We start from the raw sequence: 20650 nt of genomic DNA, 5'->3' as shown, positions 1-20650 counted from the left end.
TGTATTATTAATTTTTTCACTTGTAAATTGATTACTTCAGCATTAATACGGATTATTTCATACGGATTAACTGAATAATTTATTAAGGATTTGAACAAGAAAAAACGGGACTTTGAAATGACTACGGAATAATTAAAAATCCGGATTAATGGGATCCGGATTAAGAGGAGTTGACTGTATATACCAATAATAAATGCAGGAAAGCTTGTCGGATTTCAATATAAGCATTTTTTCCTAAGTCATGTTCTGTTTCCATTGAACTTCTTGACAACTCTTGGAACACTGGTAGATCTGCTTCATCTATGGGACATGGAGTTAAGGGCACCATAACTCTCTCGTGATCATCCAAGTTAGCTGCCATTAGTTCCTAAATGAAAGAGAATATAATTGGCACACATCATTTTGAGCTCAAAACTTGTATTACCAATTTATACAGAATATGATTATAAATAAATTAACTGAAAAATTATTCTACTGAAAAAGTTGTGCATGTGTTTTTTTTTTCGCTTACCAAATGATCACCAACAGGAGGGCTGCCTTGGTTTTCACCTCTTAACCATAATTGAAGCGGTGACTGACCCACTGTTCTGACCTTATGACATATCCAGGCATCAATAAAGCGATTAATGCTGTTTTGTAGGCGGGGTAGAAAAACCATGTGCAAAACATACAGGTCAACGTCATTGTCTGCTATCAGTAAACCTTCTTCTTCTAGTGAATGAAATAAATTATAGAAGGTAGATGTGCAGAGAGAATACACATCGCGCCAAAGTTTTTCTATCCGTTGATTGTGGACACTGCGGCCAGTAATAAAATGCCCAGGGCCTCTGTCAGGATGTGCAATTATGTAATGCAATGTCAGGATGTGCAATTATGTTATGCAATTATGCTACATCTCATAAAGACAGGAATCCGAGAAAATCCATCAATTCCCCCATGAATTACTATACGCCATCTGAAAATTCAATAAATGTTATCTTTCAATGATATTGTTCATACAATGTATTACTAATATCCATGTAACAATAATGCTTTCTTAATTATTGTTTGAAATACACATGAACTTCTCGTCAAAGGCTAAATATCGTGAAATCATTTTGGATAGAATACTTCATTTTGATATTTTTCAAATACATCGAGGAAATATTAAGTGTAAGTGACAAAAATCTATACCTAATCAACTTATGATTGCCATCTACATGCCATATAAAATTTGGCCCTGGAACCCAATATTCTCTTCTCTTCAGTGTTTTCCGTTTCCTCTCATCGATTCCATCTGGGTCGACCCGTCTTAACGACTCCCTTATCCGGTCACGCTGAACTCTAAGGCCTAAACTTTGTATGTGGCCAGCATGTAGCTTTTCTCCCCAATTAGGATGAATGGCCACAGCATCTGCCACGATGTCATCAAGAATATCATCTGCAAATAGAAAAATTATGCTTTATTTGCTAGTAAGAAATACAGTAGACTCCGCCTAAACCAGTACAGTTGGGACTTTAATTTTTTCCACCGAATTAGGCGTTTACCGGTTTAAAGAAATGCGAAAACCAATGTAGCTGTATTCAGATATCATAGGTGATTTACAAGACCTTACCCACCTGATAATTTATCTGACATATTAGAGACGCGAAGTCCAAATTCCATAACACGTTGAGCAATAGTTCTTTCACAAACATTGAACATAATGCCAATCTCTTTATAAGTGAATGTATGTAGAATAAGATATTCAAGACTTTGATATGGTATCTCTCTTTTAGGTCTTCCACGAACCATTGCTGAAATTTAATTATCTAGCATCAGATTAATAGGAAGAGAAGACATACGAGTATGACTAAAGGGAGCATCTCAAAATTTCGATAGTTACTTCAATTAGAATAACTGTCTAATTCTTTCTAACCCCCCACCCCACCCTTTCAAAGTTGGAACTATTGATTTTCTAATGAGAAACCACAGACAAAGATAAGACATTCTCACGAGTGTATTTCGCAATTATCACAACTTTTAATTGAAAAATAAAATAGCAAAATTACAAGTGAAAAACCTATTAAAGCCTAATAGACTTTTATAAACAAAATAAAATACATCTAAAATATCAACAGCATCTAAACGAGAGACGGTTCAATTCAATGTTATCGTTATTGCACCACAATAAATCGATAGTTCGGCAGTGGTGATGAATCCGCGGGAGGCCTTTACCCCCCCCCATCCCCTTCCGCGAGTAATTCTAATTGAAGTAACTATCAACATTTTGAGATGCTCCCTAACTGAATATAATCAAGCAATCTCATCTCATTATTGGCCATTGCCTCAAATTGTTGAGCAAGAAATAATTTCAATATTATGACATACCAACTTCTCGTGGAACTGGATTTTTGCACTTGTCTATCAGTAAGACTCTGTCGCCAAGATTGTGGACTCCTAATTCCACAAGCTGTTCATGAGAAAGATGCTTTACGATATCAATATTTACCTACAACAAAATGGTTAAAAATAAAACAATACTTTTATCTAGCGGTAATATTATCATTTGAATTGGTAATTCCCATGATCCAGGAACCCATACACTCTCTGATATTCGGACTACTACTACTACTACTACTTACATTTTCTTCTTGAAATCTTTCGATTAGATGGTGTAGATTAAGTTCTGAGAGTACGACATTCATTGTATTGGAATTTGCGCGGAATTTGCCATTTGAGCTCAGACCACTATTCCAAAATCTTCTATATCCTATGGTAAAAACAAGAAATTCAAACGTTTAGTTCACATATAAGCGCGTAAATTCAGGGGAAATCCTGCGTATGCCTCATAGACCAGCATCTTAGCTACGCATTGAAGTGGTTTTCGCCCCATGTACCCAACCTAACTTTTGAAATAATCAAACCTTTAGAAAGGAGGGGTATCCCAGTACAGGTATGCCAGTACATCTGGACCGAATATAGAAGGGAATGCCCCACCGGGTTTGGTACCCTTACTCCAAGCAAGAAAAGTCCAGGGAATCCCTTATTTCATCATCAATCTGTCTCTCAGGACCAATGGATTTCATACATATAACCGAAATTCGTTACCTATCCCATTTGCAGAATTATGGCAACATTTATGGAGGACCTCTTTTTCATTTTAGGTACCTAATTGTGGTCTGATGCCATTTGCTCAACAAGCAATGGGGAATGGACCATGGGGAATCCCTGAGTGTTGCGTCGAAAAGAGCGATATGATTCAATTAAATTCTAACTTTATTGAATATATAATACCGTGGCGCCACCATACGGTGAACTATGGAACCTTCACGTAAATAAGCTACGTCGTTACAAACTACCCACGTCGCAGCGAAATAGATGCGATGAAAAGTAGACACGTCGCAAATATACTACGGTGCAGCAATTATCCTACGTCGGAGAAAATATACACCGACGCAAATATACTACGGCGCAGCAATTATCCTACGTCGTAACAATGGTCATGTTTATTGCATGAATCGCGTTCCATAGAAGAGTAGATATAACAGATCCGACTGAGATAGCGGTCAAGCATTGGGAGCTGGAACGTATTGGTATATTACCGCGTGGAATAAGTTCCAAGTTTACTATTTTGGAGACTGATGCTTTAAAGCAACATGAAGAAAAAACTGTTTTTAAAGATGGTAGATACGAGACTGGTTTACTCAAACATCCTGATTGGAAAGATCGCAAGTTAAAGTCTAATCGAGTAATTGCTGAGAATCGTCTGTATGGAATTGAAAGAAGATTAAAAGGGGATCCAGAGTTAGCATCACAGTACAAAGAGCAAATTGATGACCTGATTCTTTCTGGAAGAGCAGAATTAGTTATCGAAGATGAGGAACCAACTGATGGACGTACTGTATGGTATCTTCCTCACCATCCTGTTCTCAAGAAAAGCAGTACTACAACTAAAACCAGAATAGTGAATGATGGTGCGTCGAAGGGTCCTGAAGGAATTTCCATTAATGACACTCTGATTCCTGGTCCAGCACTCCAGCCGGACATACTAGCAATTCTTATACGATTTCGCCAACACAAGGTTGCGTTAATTGCTGACATTGAAAAAATGTTCCATCAAATCGGGATTAATGAAAGAGACAGAGATAGTCTACGTTTTCTATGGAGAGATTTGAAGACGGATGAACCACCGAAAATCTATAGAATGACACGTGTGGTATTTGGTATTAAGTCGTCGCCTTTTCAAGTATTAAAACTGTGATGGATCATGTTGAAAGTTGCAAAGATCGTTACCCCAAGGCATGTTCTGAAATAAAGGAAAATATTTTTGTTGATGATGTAATCTCCGGAGCAGATTCTGTTAACGACACTGCTTCACTGGCTTCAGACATGAAGGCTATGATGACTGAAGGAGGGTTTCCTTTAAGAAAGTTTATATCCAACAAACCAGAATGTCTCAAAGGGATGAAAGAAGAAGATCTTGCTTCATACCACATGGAAATAACTGATAATGGAGCGGTTACCAAGGCACTGGGAGTTAAGTGATGATGGTGAGTTAAGATGATGTTTTGATGTTTGGTATTAGTAATGTTAATGTTGAAAATGGTATTGACACACGTCGCACTGTTTTGAGTACGTTAAATCGACTGTTTGATCCAACAGGTTTTTTTGTCACCATTTACTGTACGTGGTAAGATGATATTTCAGAAGTCATGGGTTCAAGTTCCTGGTTGGGATGATCCACTCAGTGAAGAATTACAAGTACCGTGGTCAAAATGGGTGAACGACCTCCCATTATTAGAAGAAATAAGACTTAAACGGTGTTTGATTCCAGAAGATGTGACTGATCCTGTATATACTCTGATGGGGTTTGGAGACGCCTATGAAGCAGCCTATGGTGCGTGTGTATATTTGGTTATAGAAGATCGGTCAACTGGTAATCGACACTGTGAATTGATATGCTCAAAGACTAGAGTATCACCGTTAAAATCAAGACGTAGCATTCCAGAGTTAGAGCTCATGGCTGCACTTATTAATGCCAGATTGGTGGACTACATAAAATCTCAATTGAAGTTAAACTTTGAAGATGTTTACCGTTGGACAGACTCTAAAGTTGTTCTAGAATGGCTACGCAAACCAGGGTAACCTGGCAAGCATTTGTTGGTCGGCGAGTATCTGAAATACATGGAATTGTACCTCCATCAAATTGGAAGCATGTTCCTGGTGTTGAAAATCCAGCTGACTTATGCTCAAGAGGATGCAGTGCCTCCGAACTTATTAAATCTGAGAAGTGGTGGTATGGTCCTGAATTCTTGAGGAAGTCTAAAGATAATTGGCCATTGCAGGACAACATAACTACTCAGACAGCTGTTGAAACAGCTTTGAAGAAGAAGTCAAAATCATTTCCAGTACCAGTTCTACAAATTGCTGGTGTTAATGATTCAAAGATTCAAGATGATGAGTCAGACAGTATTCAGAGGAATGAAAAGAAAACTAGCTCAACGTCACAGGATAAGAAGATTGAAGGCTCTTGTGATGAAGAAGATCCATTGTTGTATTATACAAAGTTGTTCAGTTCACACTTCAGATTCATACGAGCTATGTCACGTGCTAGATCATTGTTTAGCAAACAGAAATCGGCTGTATCCAGTGAAGAATGTAAGTTGGACTTATGGAAACAAGAAGAAAAGTTCTGGCTTAAATGGGTTAAAAGCAAAGAATTTCCAGGTGAAATTAAGGCTCTACAGGAAGGTCGTCAGTTACCGAGATCCAGTAGACTCAAACAGCTAGATCCATTCCTAGATGAAGATGGTTTAATTAGAGTCGGTGGTCGTATCCAGGAAGCTTTGTTGCCAGAAGAAACTATTCATCCGATAGTGTTGCCATGTAAGAATGAACTGGTTGAAAAACTTGTTATCCGACATCATCGACGTGATAGTCATACTGGTGTTGAGCAGACTCGAGCAAGTTTACGTACCAAGTACTGGATACTGCGTGGTAGAAAAGAAGTTAGTCGCATTCTATACAAATGTGAATGTCGAGAGCCTGAACCAATGAAGCAAAAGATGGGTCGCTAACCTGCTGAAAGAGTTAAAGTCTCATTGCCCTTCAGCTGTGTTGGTGTAGATTTTGCTGGTCCACTCTATGCCAAGAAGTCAAGAAATAAGGACATCAAGACGTATATTGCATTATTTACTTGCATGGCTACCAGAGCATGTCATCTAGAGTTGGTAGAAAGTCTGAATACCAATGATTTTCTAGCCGCTGTAAGACGGATGATGAATCGGAGAGGAAAGGCAAATACAATTTACTCTGATAATGCGAAGACCTTCAAGAAGGCATCTGAAGTCCTTACTATACTGTACAGTCCACGGAACAAGAAGAAAATTCGTGATAGTCACCATGAGGGAATAAAATGGAAATTCATTCCTCCGAGATCTCTGTGGGTTGGCGGTTTTTATGAGCGCCTCGTAAAGAACGTCAAAGTGCCTCTACGAAGAGTTTTGGGAAAAGCAAGATTATCTGTATCAGAACTTCAGACAGTTCTCACTATTATTGAAGCTCAAGTGAACTCGAGACCACTTCTAAGCGTTTCGTCTGATCACAAAGATCCACTGCCGATCACGCCAGGTCATTTGACTGTTGGGAGGAACTTACAGTGTATTCCTGATGATGATTCAATCACACAGAAGATGGGTTTGGATAAAAGATGGCAGCTTTCACAGAAACTTTCGAAACTTTTTTGGAACCGGTGGCATAAAGAATATGTTGCAGGTCTCAACATAAGAACAAAATGGTTTGAAGAACAGGGAAATGCCAAGGTTGGAGATGTGGTGTTGATCACAGACGACAGTAAGAAGAAGATGGAGTGGCCAATGGGTAGAATTGTTGAAGTACATCCAGGTCGTGACGGACTGGTTAGATCTGTTACATTAAGAACTAAGTCTGGGTTGATTAGGAGATCAGTTCAACGTCTCAGGCTTCTTGAAGGAGTCTAAATTTAAATTGATTATACAACCATAGACTATGTATATGTTTTCTAAGTTCATGAATTTATATGATAACCTGACGATTCTCGAATGAGGGGAGATAAATAGTTTTAAGATTAAGGTTAATATGCTGTAATTAAAATTAGAGTGAAAATTTAGGGCGAACATGTTAAGTTCTGTAAATTTCCAGAGGGGAGTATGTTCCCGGTTCCTGAACTTCGCTGAAAAAGCTGAATCACTGAAACGCTGAAATAAAAACGCTGAAATTTCAGGGAATTTCCGAAAAACGCCGAAATTTCAGGGAATTCCCGAGAAACGCTGAAATCGTGCTAGGTACCAACAATACACGTTTTGAAATATTTTCCGGGCCGGTGTCCGCTGCCGAGTCCTGAACCGTGTTTTAGTCTCTACCTTCGGTTACAGAGACATGCATGGACAGTATGTGTGGAGTATACTTCTAGAGGGCCACTTGTTGGACAAATTAATTCGCTTGAAATCCGGATTTTTAATGCATACAGGCAGCATAATGAGGAAAACCCATTCACAAACCGTGCAAGCCAACTTAAACACTATGCTCAATATTCCCTGCAAGACGCAAAATATCTTATTTGAACGTTCATGTATAAAACATGGAGCAACTTTTCTTTTGTCAACACGTTGATGGGCGACGGACTATGTCACTATGGTATTCTCTGAAGGAGGTAAATTAAATTTGACAGCTAGTTATATAAATGATGCAGCTTTTGGACAAAAGGGATCTAACTAAATTTCTTTTTAATTCACTGTGGAATGGAATGGAATGGATTGACGCCAATGGCATGCAGTAGGCCCCTACGTATGGGTCATACTGGTTAGCGTCAACCAATTAATCTAAATCGGGCTAACCATTCAACAACTGTGAATAATTTATTTGCTGTGGCGTGATAATAATTAGTTTTTTTGAAGAAATGACATACCAACTGTTAGAAAAATGTACCGATTCTTATTTTTAGACTACTACTGAATCTATAAAAGGAGGAGTCATAGACAAAGTTGATTTGCTTAGCTGGTGACACTTCTTGTCAAGTACATCATCTCAAGTACTGGGTGTTTTGTAAGTTTAATTTCAGTATTTATTTACTGTTATTAAGTGCTGTTCTCTCGGACCTCAGTGCTTTCAAACTAGGCCCACCCCATGGGCTATATAGTCCAGGGTGTATTAGCCACTATTCTTTTATATCCAACTAAAATGCACCTTTTTCTATTTTTAGATTCAGGCTTAGAATGTGCAAATTTTTTGAGATACTGAGAAATCAGATGGCACCAGTAAACTTCGACTGCGAAATTTGCAGCAGGATAGCTGAACGACACAATTTTTAAAAATAAAATGGCTATTCGAATGCTATTTCAATAATAACTTGATTCAACCAGAGAGAAATAAGTCAATTGCGGATGTACAGTACACCCACTTTTCTTCCCTGTTTCCTGGTACCAAATTTTTAGTCTTAAGCTAAGCGATATTCTAAGGTATACTAGTGGATTTCATTAGAATATGAAGCAATGAAACCAGAATTCTAGCCAGAGTTAAGCGAACTATTGATTCTGATATAATGTAAGAACTGATTTCCTTTGTATACTCTTGCAGAATGTGTTATGTATTATTTCAAGCTGTCAAATAATATAGTTAGACAAATGTCCAATTATTGGATCTTTCTTGTTGACTCGTTTAATTTTGTGAGTTAAGAGTTCCAGTCAATCCACAATGTGCAGTGCCTAGCCTTCATCTACACTAAAGCCAAGCCTGTGTATGGGAAAAAATATCGTTCGACTCCTATAGGCCAGACACATCAAAGCATGCAATACATTGCAGATAGTAGTCTCCGGCAAGTCGAAAGAGAAAGTAAACCAGGTTTTACCCCGTACCCTACCCGGGAACAAAGACACTTAAAGATTCCTTCCTCCTTGTAGAAATATGGCACCCAATTGTAGCAATGCTAAGCACAGTATACTATGACGGTTGAACCTTTATTAACGAATTTCAATGACACCGAAAATAGAATCAAAATAATCATTAGTTCCATGCTAGCACTTAATTTGGGTTATCAGGTTCAGCCTAACTGTACTTTCATTCAGCTACAACCTGTATGAGTCTTGGCAATGATAAGTTGCAAGAAATCACCAAACATAAGAAAAAATATTGTGAATTAATATTACTGTGATTAAGAATTTATTCAAATGAAGTGATAACTTCATTGTTAGATCGTACCGGTATATGCACATAAAACTATGGCAAAAAAACACATCTAACAATCCACGCAATCCGCAATCGATCAAGTCGATCATGACGACGACCTTAAGGCATGTCTCTGTAACCGAAGGTAGAGCATAAAACACGGTTCAGGACTCGTCAGCGGACATCGGCCCGGAAAACATTTCAAAACGTGTATTGTCGGTACCTAGCACGATTTATGCGTTTTTCGGGAATTCCCTGAAATTTCGGCGTTTTTCGGAAATTCCCTGAAATTTCAGCGTTTTTATTTCAGCGTTTCAGCTTTTCAGTGTTTCAGCTTTTTCAGCGAAGTTCAGGAACCGAGTATGTTCCCGTAGCTCTAAGTTAGTTAGTTTTTAAGTTAAGAAGCAAAGTAATTTTAAGATAGTACCAGACGGTGCTGCCCCCCAAAAAAGAGGAAGTAAGCAGAGCATGCTTCTGGAAGGAGAATGGAGGCCTCCCAAGAGATAATCAAGAAATATCCAAAGTAATCCTTATGACCAAAGGCCTATCGAAGTTGAAGACAGGTGGTGACCAGAAATGAAATGCATGCTAAAAACTTCCGAGAAATGGTTCACTGAAAAACTTCCACCATTCTGCCCAATTCTTTAATAACGCAGATATCAGTGGCTGGTGGACTCTCGTCGACCGGCGATTCATTGTCGTTACCAGGTCCACAGTGTTGTTTGGATAAAGAAGGCACCAACAAAAAATCACCCAAATAATAGATGGTCGGGTGGTTAAAGAAATAGGAAATATCTTCAATGAAAAAGATCTTCGTGCCGAGCTTTGGACAATCATTCAAAAAAAATCTTCCACCATTTCCAAAATTTAAAATTGATACCCATCGCCGCAGAACATGGACATGCAATCTTGAGACTCCCTCCATACCACCGTAATGTTAATCCCATAGAATTGATTTGACCGCGAATTAAAGGCTATGTTGCAAGTCACAATGTTACTTTTAAAATGAAAAACCTATTACCATTGTGCGATGAAGGTTTTGAAAGGTTACAGCTAGGGATTGGGAAAAAGCTTGTAAATCATGTTGTGAAGGTGGCAAACGAATTTTGGGATATACATAAATTATTTGACTTACAAATAGAGAGGAATATCATATAGGTGCTGATGCCGAATGTTCAGAATCGAGTAATTCAGAATGAGATGGATGTATCAAATGGAGGAGACGATAGTGAAACGGAAGCATGTAGTGAAAATGAGGAGAGCCTAGCAACGCACCTAAGTGAATAGCTTTCAAAATGATTCTATTTTATGGATTAGCTTACGGATTATCTTATCTTAAATCAAATGTAAATACTTCAACTTTTGGCTGGATTGAACAAGCACGTCGCGATGTTTACTATTACTTTGTTTATCTATAGTACACACGTATTGCAATTGGTTGTGTTTATTTTGGTGGCAGTACATACTGACTCTCCTTCCTGGCTATTTTGAGGCTTTAGTGCAGATGTATGAGAGATCCCAAAGTATCAGTGTTCGTAGTTGAGTGTTATATTATCTGCTGATGAGACTGCAGGGTGGTTATGCTCATCGACTAAGTCGGAATTCTTGTAAAATGTAACTAATTTTCATAAAGAATGGTAAGTTTGGTATAAGGTGTGTTGCTTGTCGACACTTCACGATGTTTTTCTCGCATCCTACCCAAGAGTAATGATAGAATTCTCCTAAATTAAAGAAAGCATAATCTAAATTAGATGAATTTACTTCTTACGCAAAATCAAATAAGTAAAATGCACGTGGCCCTACAAAACATGCGCCCTGCATCCTGCTTCAGAGTAATGGTAGAATTATTCTTAAAATATATTCAATCGGTATTCTGTAAGAAGAATTGATAATATCTCAGATGATATTACATTTTACCAGTAATCTATTATATAGTAGGGTGGGGGAAAGTGGGACACGGGGGAATGTGGGACAGGTTCACTTTGAGACTAGCTGGTGCTGACATCTTGAAGCAGTTAGTATAACTAACACACAGAATGTACTTGTGCATCACCGTAGACGTGTTACAAGTTGAAAACTTTTTGCTGTACACGAAAAAATCATTTCAGTCGATTTGCACCACAGAGCCTCATTTTAGGACCCTGGAAATTGTACCTATAGTAAGTATAACATCTTTAGAAAAATATTACACGTACCTTACAATGATTTTAAATTTAAAATGTGCTTTATAAGCATTGTAATACATGTCAACTGTATGCAACAGCACTCTAGTACTGATTATCTATGCATGGCTCTTCTACAGCATGGGTTGCATATGTATGGTGCCCTGTGAGGGCCAATGCTCAAATATGGGGCGTACATTGTTTAATTGAAAAAAACTTGTCAGCAAATGCTTCTTATCCGCATTCAATGTTTAAAGCAAAACAAAGTTTCCAACATGAATCAGTTAATGAATCGTATATTTTTGAAATAGGTTATTAATAGAAATAAATTATTTGATGGATATTTCTAGGTGTCCCACTTTCCCCCATTACCATATTTCTAATTAAATTCGAATTTAATTACAGCAAAGATGCCTAGTTAACTGGGATGAAGATGATATGAAAATGGCCATTGTCAGTTGTAAAGATGGGCATATGTCATACAGGGAGGCTGCAGACATGTTCAAGGTCCCGCGTTCTACATTGCAGCGTCATGCAACAGGAAATGTGAAGAAAGTAGCTGGATCTAAAAAACTTGGAAGAGATGGATTATTGACAATACAACGAGAGAATGATTTAGTGAAGTATATATTTGAGTTCGAGGACTGGGTTTTTCCTCTAACCAAACAAGATGTTCTAGATTTAACATTCAATTCAATTCATGAACAGATTTGGAATCGAAAATATGTTTCGTGGTGAAAAAGCGACAGATGATTGGTGGACTGGATTCAAGAAACGAAATCCTGATGTAACGATTCGCAAACCTCAGGGTTTGTCAATTGCAAGGGCAATACATGAATAAGCCCCTTGTAGAACAGTTCTTTAAGCTTCTGGACACTGTTTATGCTCAAGCTAAGGTTTTTGGGAATCCAAGCACGGTATATAACATAGACGAGTCTGGCGGTGTTGTCATATCGCGGAAAGACGGAATCGCGGAATTTTCCAAAAACGCGGAATTTCTTCATTTTAACTATAAATAGTAAACGGGTTTTTCCACGGGGATACCCACTGTCGGACAGGGCATCGGACCCAGGTTTTCAACACCGGGAATTAGTATTTGATAATTTATTATATCGCCAGTCAACAACTTAACGATACTGTTCCAAATAATGTAGAACCTAGGCAATACGTGCTTTGCGAATTCAGTGATACAGAGTATCACTGCATTAACTGAAGGAATACAAATCAATGGTACGTAAACGTAGGATTTGTGATGACACCATGGGTCATTCTCCAAGATTTGACTCTGGTCTCTGGATTTAAAACATTGGAAATGAATTGATTCTAAGTAACTCAGAGTTAACTCACAACTGTGGAACTGGATCGATGTCAGACGAAAATAAATAGACATTATGTATATTTCATTCTGGCTTAGGATTGTTCATGCGTGTTGTGTGTCTACATTGTTGTTATAAGCGAATGTGGTTTATCTTTTAGAATTAAATGATATGAAAGATTATAAAATGGTTTCGTTTTTTTAAATGTTTTCTTTGTGACTGCTATAACATATATGTTCCTATGCTGATTATTTGGATCAAAAGAATCTTATTGGTACCGGTACTGGACGAATTTGACGAAGGAATTTGAACCGGTACTTGTTTGGTCGTAGGATTTCATGTTTGCAACCATCTACAACTACGGTCCGACACTGCGAACGTGCTCAATATTTATCTGATAATATTCGTTTCTGAAGTTCTCAAAAAGTCGATGAACTTCGATAACCGAAGTTTGCCCAGTAGAAATAGACATTAGGTGCCTGGTCTCTTTCACCCCACTTGATTCTGACTTCTTCTACAGGTGGCAGCCAGTCAACGGTATCGTAATATAATAATTCCATATAAAATTGCCTGCAAATAATGGGACTCGAACCTAACTCGTTGCATCAATCGGTCCGGTGCCCTGTCCGACAGTGGGTATCCCCGTGGGAAAACCCGTTTTCTATTTAAAGTAAAAATGAAGAAATTCCGCGTTTTTGGAAAATTCCGCGATTCCGTCTTTCCGCGATATGACAACACCGACGAGTCTGGTTAAAGTCTTGTACCGGGGGTAAAATAAATTGTAGGTAAGAAGGGTAAGAAGGATTCTAACCAAATAACTTCAGGTGAAAGAGGCATACTGATAACAATAATGATTTGCTGCAATGCAGCTGGGGACTTTGTCCCACCTACTGTTATTTATAAGGGTATAAGGCTTCCACCCCATCTTGGGGTTTTTGGTAAATCTATGTATGATTTCATCTGTGAAGAGTGTGCTAAGTAGTTATAAATGTGTAATCTTACAATTTAAAGGCACTATTTTGATTATGTAATATGGAATTCTCTTTTCAAACCTAAAACCTTGGTATGATTTTGTCAAGTCAATTATTTTCTGTCAAAATAAAAGCAGTTTAACCAATTTATGAATTTATAGACCTGTCCCACATTCCCCCCCCCCCCCCCCAGTGGGGTAAAGTGGGACAATTGCGGTACTCTACTCCAGGGGGACCTGGTTGCTAGGGTATACCAGATGTGTGACCTTGTTGCATTTCAAAGTTTAAGAATATGATATAGCATCGTCCTCAGCAAAACTCGCCATAATATCTCATGCGGTGTTGCCACCATATTTGAATATCTAGTTAGCTGTTCCACTTTTCCCCACTCGACTATATGAGGAATGAAAAATGCAGATTTTCATTCTGTTCATTTTCCTCACATAAACAGATATTCGACCCCTTACATAAACTCAGAATGAGTATATCCTATGACACGTCTGCGTATCATAGAGGAGACCACGGGACATTTTGATCACCAAATAATCAAAATCGTAGTAACAAACCACGATTTCGAATGGTGGGTGTCAACGTTAATTGGAAAGTTAGCGTGTACTATACGAGGATCGATTCGCACAACATGGTCTTCCACACGTTTGGATAGGCAATCATTGGACAAATATTTTGGTTGGGGGTCAACTTAAGGGTCACGAAAATGTATGTATACACATTTTGAGGTCTCAGCAAGCCCCAGGTCACCGAAACCTTTTCTGATCCACTTTTTTTTAGCTTCCACCATATACTAATCGATCTTTTTATATTGATGGGTAAGGGCCATGCAGTCACCTAGTGTTCGTGACAACAAATTTGAGTGTCCAAAATCGCCTCAGCATCATCGATCTTAATCATCTTTCATCAACTTTCTTATTTTATATCCTAAATTTCAATTATCGAGAGCCAGCATTTTCAAATTAATATCTAAACGGGGAAATAGTTAAATGTATACTATTTCGGCAGCTCAGTAGGAAACCGTTACTGGCGTATAAGTGTATTCACAGTTGCAACTATACGAGACTATATAATCATCATGCCGAGAGTAATGTTGAAACCGTTTGTCAGTCGCTTGAGGGAATACATTCGAAAAAATATTATAACGCCTGTTCCTCCAGGCATTTTGAAAGCGCAAGTAATCCCAATGCCACACTGTTAAAAAGAGTTCGGAGATTCCCGTTTTTTTAGCGGCAAATTCCGACAATAAACGGCAAATTACCGATAAATCACGGACTTCACGCTTTTTTTTCGGGGATCTGACTCAAAATTTCGGTTGATCTCCGGCACTTGACGGAACGCTCCGACTATCTACGGCGAGTCGCCGGCTTTTAGCCTCGTTTTGCAATTTTTGTCTAGCGCGCATGCGCAAGGCCTATAGATTGTGCAAGATTGTTCGTGTGCCAAGATGGCGGACGCAGACAGAGAAATCGGAGCAATTTGTGTAAAGTTGAAACCATCCACAAATTAATGCAATGCGCATGCGAGAATGCGCTGGACTTTGGAAAATTCTAAGACATTTCCACGAAAATTGGGATTCGAACACGCAAGCATACGGGTGAAATAACGTTTTCCCCCAGCTATCGCTATTTGTTTATGAAATCTACAGAGAAGGACGCCGATAAAATCCTTCATGTGATTACGGTAAAACTCACTTAATTTGGGTTTTTTCGCTTAATTTGGATGAAAATTTGGTTCATTTAACCTGGAGCCATGTAAGCTAACTATTATTCATCATTCAGATTGTACTTGATTCGGGCAGGCGCAATATGTCATCCGAATTAAGTGAGTTACTGTGTCTGAAAGCGAAAAGAACTTGTAGATAATAGAAATTAAGTGGATCCGTGTGTCCTCTTCAATTTATTACAATGTTTTTCAAAGAAGAATACAAAGATAATCCAGGCAACAATTTCCTGCTGCGAAATTTTGTCCCAGAATTTTCTTGCTCTGGACCAAATTTTTCAGGGATGTTTATAGCAGCAGGAAAAGCCTATGTGGCTTATAAATTCTCGTGAAAACTTGGAGAGTTTGGTTCAACAGGTACGTACACTGCTGACTAAGGCCTATGGAATTGACGTATCAGTTTACTGTCACCCACCCATGTATGTATGTATGTATGTATGTATGTATGTACGTACGTACGTACGTACGTACGTACGTATATATATATATATATATATAAATATATATATATATATATATATATATATATTATACATACAGAGGTGGAGAGAGGTAAGATGGCATGAAAATCGACTGAGGCTGACTAATTGGCGCGAGTAGATGAAGCGTTGAGGTTTCAAAAGGTGTAGCCAAAATGCTTGTATCATGGGGGGTAGACAAATTATCCGAAGATAAATGAAAACTTCACTTTGTTGGTCGTCAGTTGATTTTGCTGTAATTATTTCACCTGGATAAATCAAAAAACACATCATACATTTCAAAATCTGTGTTCAGTAGAATTTCTTTCAATAGAATGAAAATTTATTTGACTAATTTTCAAAGAGCAAAAAGCATTCAGCAATTTAGAAAAACCTACTAGTAGACTCATAATTAAATTCTGAGAAGTCAGTTAAGGTCTTTTGCTCGAATGATGTTGAGGGCTCGGGTACCTTAAATTCAATTCCTCATCGTCCCTGTAATGCTGAGTACGATGGAGATTACACACTGAAAAACATCGGCCTGTGTAAGTGATTTAAGTGAGCAATATAATGTCCGCGCTACCACGCTGCAACTGAGACGTAAACTAGTTAGACTGCATTGCTTCGATGCTTAGACAAACTGACTGCATCAGGGACCTTCCAAAAATCAAATATAAAATAAAGCTGTAACGCAGCAATAACGGGTGATCTGACATTTTACATACATGTGACCTGAAGGGATTCGTCGCTTGGGATTCCATCAGTAATTAATTTATTATAATATTGAAAATAAGTGCTTTATTGGCAATCTACAACTTTACATATGTATGTTTTCAAATATTTCAATAAAACAGATGTCTTTTATCGAATTAACAGACTAGAGATGTATTTCTATCTCTGTTCAATGTCAACTCATCAGAATAAGATTGAGTTCTTGATAGAACAAATCAAGATCTTCAATGATGTGATATTGTCAAAATGCTTCACGACTGCATGCTGAAATCAATTAGCATTTATTGAGTACAAGTAGATTGATTCAGTTTCAAAGCTGGATACATCAAAAACATGGTATAAGTACATATATACATAAGTGCCATATGCCAATGAGAGCGATTAGTCCATGCAACTCCCAACGGAACTATGAAAGCACCAGACAATTAAGGTACATCAGTACTTTTTTACGTGGTAGCCCTTGTGGATCCATATATCCCGGATATGTGTCGCGCTCCTTCAAAATAGCCACATGTTATAAATTGGTGAAATCTTTGTGCGCTTCCCAGAGCAACATTTAAACCAGCAAGGCAGAGACCCGTTGTCGCTGCTTTGCAGCTATATTTATTTTTTTTATATAGGGCAATACTACACGTCTCGTTAATGCAACGATTTCGCTGGAAAGAATACAATAATAAGCGGAAATGCGTTGTCCCTAGTTACCTCGGCGCGTAACGGTCAAAATGTCTCCCCTTCGCATTTTCCTATAAAAAAAGGTCAAACGCCAAGAACTGTCATTCAAATTCTATTTTATCTACGGCGTTCAATGATTAGTTGTTGGTTAGAGTTTAACCCCGCCTACAAAGTTACGTTTTGATGACGCGATATTTTGATGACGTAGCTGTCAGATCGGCAGCAGACGCTATAACGCGAATTCGGCTATCGATTCAGGGGTGGTTTCCCACCGTATTTTGGAAAGTAAGAAAGCTCTTTTTATTACACAACGTAACTTTTTAAAACTACTTATAAGGAGTATATAGAAGGTTCATTTATTAAAATTGATTAAGAATTGACCGAGATCTAGTTGTTTGAATGCGTGAAATTTGCCGGTTCCAGCGCGGGCCGCGCACCGAGGCCGTGCGTAGCTGGACGAGTCTATTCTATAATTTATGCAGGGGGTGTAAAGAGTAGCGGAATCTACTGTTAATTAACTAATTATTAAAATCAACTTCCAATTATATGACATTTATATCGTAATAACTCGAAAATGTGCATTTAACAAGCTTTTGCCGTGAAAACCGCGGCGAGAAAATTTCATTTGATTTCCGCAAACCAACCTTCCACCCCTCGAAACGAAATGGTGAAATAACAACGTAAAACAGCTGTTTTTCTAGGGCACAACATTGGCTTTCATTCTGAACGTTTTCCATTAGGATTTAAGAGTATCGTGGCCTATGAATTGTCACGGAACACCTGAAACTCCGCAGTTATTCTTCTGTATAGGAAATCTAACGAAACAACGCCTTTTTCCGACCTTTTTGCTCAGCTCAATCTTATAATTTTTTCATGTTTTTTTTTTCAGAAGTCAAATAATAAATAGGCCTTATATGATAAGACTCAGAGTTTCGAGGAAAAGAAAAGAACAGGCCAGGGCTGCAGCAGCCACAAAAAAGCCAAAAATGGTAATATAAGATTAAAAAACAACATTATTCATTTACAAATCTTTATCTTTATTCCAAAAATATATAGGTATCTTGATATGCACATGAATTCTTTTTTTTGTAGAATCTAAACAATGTTCGAAAACAAAAATCGAAGAAACTAATCAATCAATCACCAATCATGAAAAACAAATTAATTTCAGTAAGTTATTTTGCAGATCTAGGGAGGTGGGCCAGTAAGCCTGCCCCCCTCCTACATTACTGAAAAAAATCTTACATAATTTTACATAATACATACTTTCGTTTAAAATGAAATATTACATCTTTGTTTAACTGTATAAGAAGCAGGGAAAGGGAATTTCACATGAATTCTTTACTTTACTGAAATGCAGAAAATCACCCCAAATAAGAACCCAGACCCCGCCAGTACCAGGCGCTGGAAAATCACCTCGCACCTTGCGCTTGGTGACATTGTCTTAATAATATATATTTAGGCCCACCCCATCCTCGCTTGCCAGAGGTCCGGTATCACTCCCGAACTCGCTTCCACCAGCCCCCTGGCCCCACGAAGCGTGATTTCATTACTGGCACTGTTGCTCATGACGTCAGACATCGATTTGCGAAATACTTCCTTGTTCGGTAAAACGTTCGCTGATTGGTCCATTTAACGGGAAATCCAATAGAAGCCTAATGTCGGTTGTTACAAGCGCTGTGATTGGTATGACCGGATTCTGGTCGGCTAGTAACGACTCCAACGACTCGTGAGGTCAAGGGGTTCGGAGAACAGCTTTAGCGTAGTGGGTTCGAATCCCTTGACGGGTGAAGAAGGGCCCACCCTAACTGATCCGTTCTTATCTGGAGGGTTTAAATCCGGACTAATTTAATCAGATAATTAGATCTTGCTAAATTTTTCTTTTCTTATTTCAGATTCATCCGCTAATAACAACGAATCATCCAATCGCCAATTAGTTAATTACGATAAATCATCCAATCACCAATCAGCAAATTATAATTTCATCGAATCAACGAATCACCAATCAGCAAATTATAATTTCATCGGATCAACGAATCACCAATCAGCAAATTTAATCGGATCAACGAATCACCAATCAGCAAATTATAATTTCATCGGATCAACGAATCAACAATCAGCTAATTTCATCGCATCAACGAATCACCAATCAGCAAATTTCATCGAATCTGAGTATTATAATCCATTATCCCATGTTTCATCCCTGCAAGTCCAGTTAATTGATCACCCAATTATTATACATAATCAATCCATCCAAATTCAAAGCCAGCAGGCAAAAATCAAGGCCCTAATTCAAGAAAAACAAACTTTGGAAAACCAATTGCGAAAAGACTTGCTGGAAGTGACTTGCAGGGATGAAACATGTATCTATGCAAGAAAACTTAATTCAACAAAATCATTGTGTTATTTTCAGGTATCGGTTCCAAGCAAGCCATCCTTGCATGCATCTAGAAGGTCTCTGGTCGAGAGAGCTAATCGATTGAGGACCTTTCTGGTTAGTACGTCCACACGTGTGGACTCTGGATTCTGCTCTGACGAGTTTGTTGCAACTCTTGCGACTTTCGTCAAGCAGAATCCAGACCTAACCAGAGGGGCCCTCGATTCGGCCAAAATTGGCCCAATGAGCAAGCTCTCTCCATCAGACGCCTTGCAGATGCATCTTCTTCTATAGCAACTTGTTGTTTTGTTTAGAAATGTATTTGTTAGTCGTGTTTGTTAAGTAATTAGTCATATGTTCTTTCTGTCTTTGTTTATGGCATGTTGTTGCTCAAATTGTCTACTCACTGTCTGTCACCTTTGTTTTTCATACCTAAGTTTTTGTTACTATGCAGGAATATATATATATAGATATAAGAGTCAGTTGAAACAGAATGTATAGCAACTTGTTGTTTTGTTTAGAAATGTATTTGTTAGTCGTATTTGTAAAGTAATTAGTCATATGTTCTTTCTGTCTTTGTTTATGGCATGTTGTTGCTCAAATTGTCTACTCACTGTCTGTCACCTTTGTTTTTCATACCTAAGTTTTTGTTACTATGCAGGAATATATATATATATAGATATAAGAGTCAGTTGAAACAGAATGAGGCACACAACACACACTTTTAGTTGGCAGTTTGTACTGAGCAGTTGTTGCGGTCGGTCGGAAGCCGACCAAACATTTGAATAAAAGATATTTTATCAAGATGGAATTGATGACTTTGGATTTATTTTGACGAGCTAGTTCCCGAGTGCACTGAAAATCCTAGTTGTTATAATTGGTGGAGAACCCGTGGGCAAGATCTGACAGGCACTGCAGGTTAACAATCTTGTGCCTAGTTTTGGATAAGTAATGGCTGTACTTTGCAAGAATCGTGGACTCAACTGTTGGAGCCGGACATGTTGTCACGCACAGGACGCATGCTGCAACCGTTGTTATATCATCGGACAATTTGCCCGATTTTGTTAG

General features: G+C 38.2%; 3 protein-coding genes across 4 annotated transcripts in view; 2 read left to right on the top strand and 1 right to left on the bottom strand.

Annotated features, from left to right (window-relative positions):
• Positions 1 to 739: 739 nt before the first annotated feature.
• Positions 740 to 20650, bottom strand: part of LOC141912030 (uncharacterized) — a 62559-nt gene continuing 42648 nt past the window's right edge. The window contains exons 2-6 of one of the 2 annotated variants that reach the window (XM_074803193.1): positions 2605 to 2732; positions 2351 to 2471; positions 1600 to 1776; positions 1174 to 1420; positions 740 to 955 (exon numbers count right to left, since the gene is read on the bottom strand). In XM_074803193.1, coding sequence (XP_074659294.1) covers positions 877 to 955; positions 1174 to 1420; positions 1600 to 1776; positions 2351 to 2471; positions 2605 to 2667 — 687 coding nt within the window. In that variant the 5' untranslated portion in view covers positions 2668 to 2732 and the 3' untranslated portion in view covers positions 740 to 876. The remainder of the gene's footprint in view (positions 956 to 1173; positions 1421 to 1599; positions 1777 to 2350; positions 2472 to 2604; positions 2733 to 20650) is intronic. The other variant, XM_074803194.1, reaches the window with a different exon arrangement.
• On the top strand, positions 3166 to 4507 carry LOC141912264 (uncharacterized). Its single transcript, XM_074803490.1, has 3 exons — positions 3166 to 3293; positions 3494 to 4178; positions 4280 to 4507. Exons 1-3 carry the CDS (start codon positions 3166 to 3168, stop codon positions 4505 to 4507), a joined length of 1041 nt encoding a protein of 346 aa, XP_074659591.1.
• On the top strand, positions 5086 to 6039 carry LOC141912263 (uncharacterized). Its single transcript, XM_074803489.1, has one exon. It carries the CDS (start codon positions 5086 to 5088, stop codon positions 6037 to 6039), a length of 954 nt encoding a protein of 317 aa, XP_074659590.1.

The sequence above is a fragment of the Tubulanus polymorphus genome, chromosome 10 (genome assembly GCF_964204645.1).
Source record: "Tubulanus polymorphus chromosome 10, tnTubPoly1.2, whole genome shotgun sequence".
NCBI lineage: Eukaryota > Metazoa > Nemertea > Palaeonemertea > Tubulaniformes > Tubulanidae > Tubulanus > Tubulanus polymorphus.
Note: the sequence above shows the minus strand (reverse complement) of the source record. Positions and strands in the feature narration are given on the sequence as shown.

What these genes read in the sequence shown, in the direction of transcription:
- LOC141912264 (XM_074803490.1), top strand. Translation starts at nt 3,166, where the DNA reads ATGGGGAATGGACCATGGGGAATCCCTGAGTGTTGCGTCGAAAAGAGC. An exon ending in GTGAACTATGGAACCTTCAC is followed by an intron (nt 3,294 to 3,493) that starts GTAAATAAGCTA and finishes CGCGTTCCATAG; the next exon opens with AAGAGTAGATATAACAGATC. An exon ending in TCTATAGAATGACACGTGTG is followed by an intron (nt 4,179 to 4,279) that starts GTATTTGGTATT and finishes TCTGAAATAAAG; the next exon opens with GAAAATATTTTTGTTGATGA.
- LOC141912263 (XM_074803489.1), top strand. Translation starts at nt 5,086, where the DNA reads ATGGCTACGCAAACCAGGGTAACCTGGCAAGCATTTGTTGGTCGGCGA.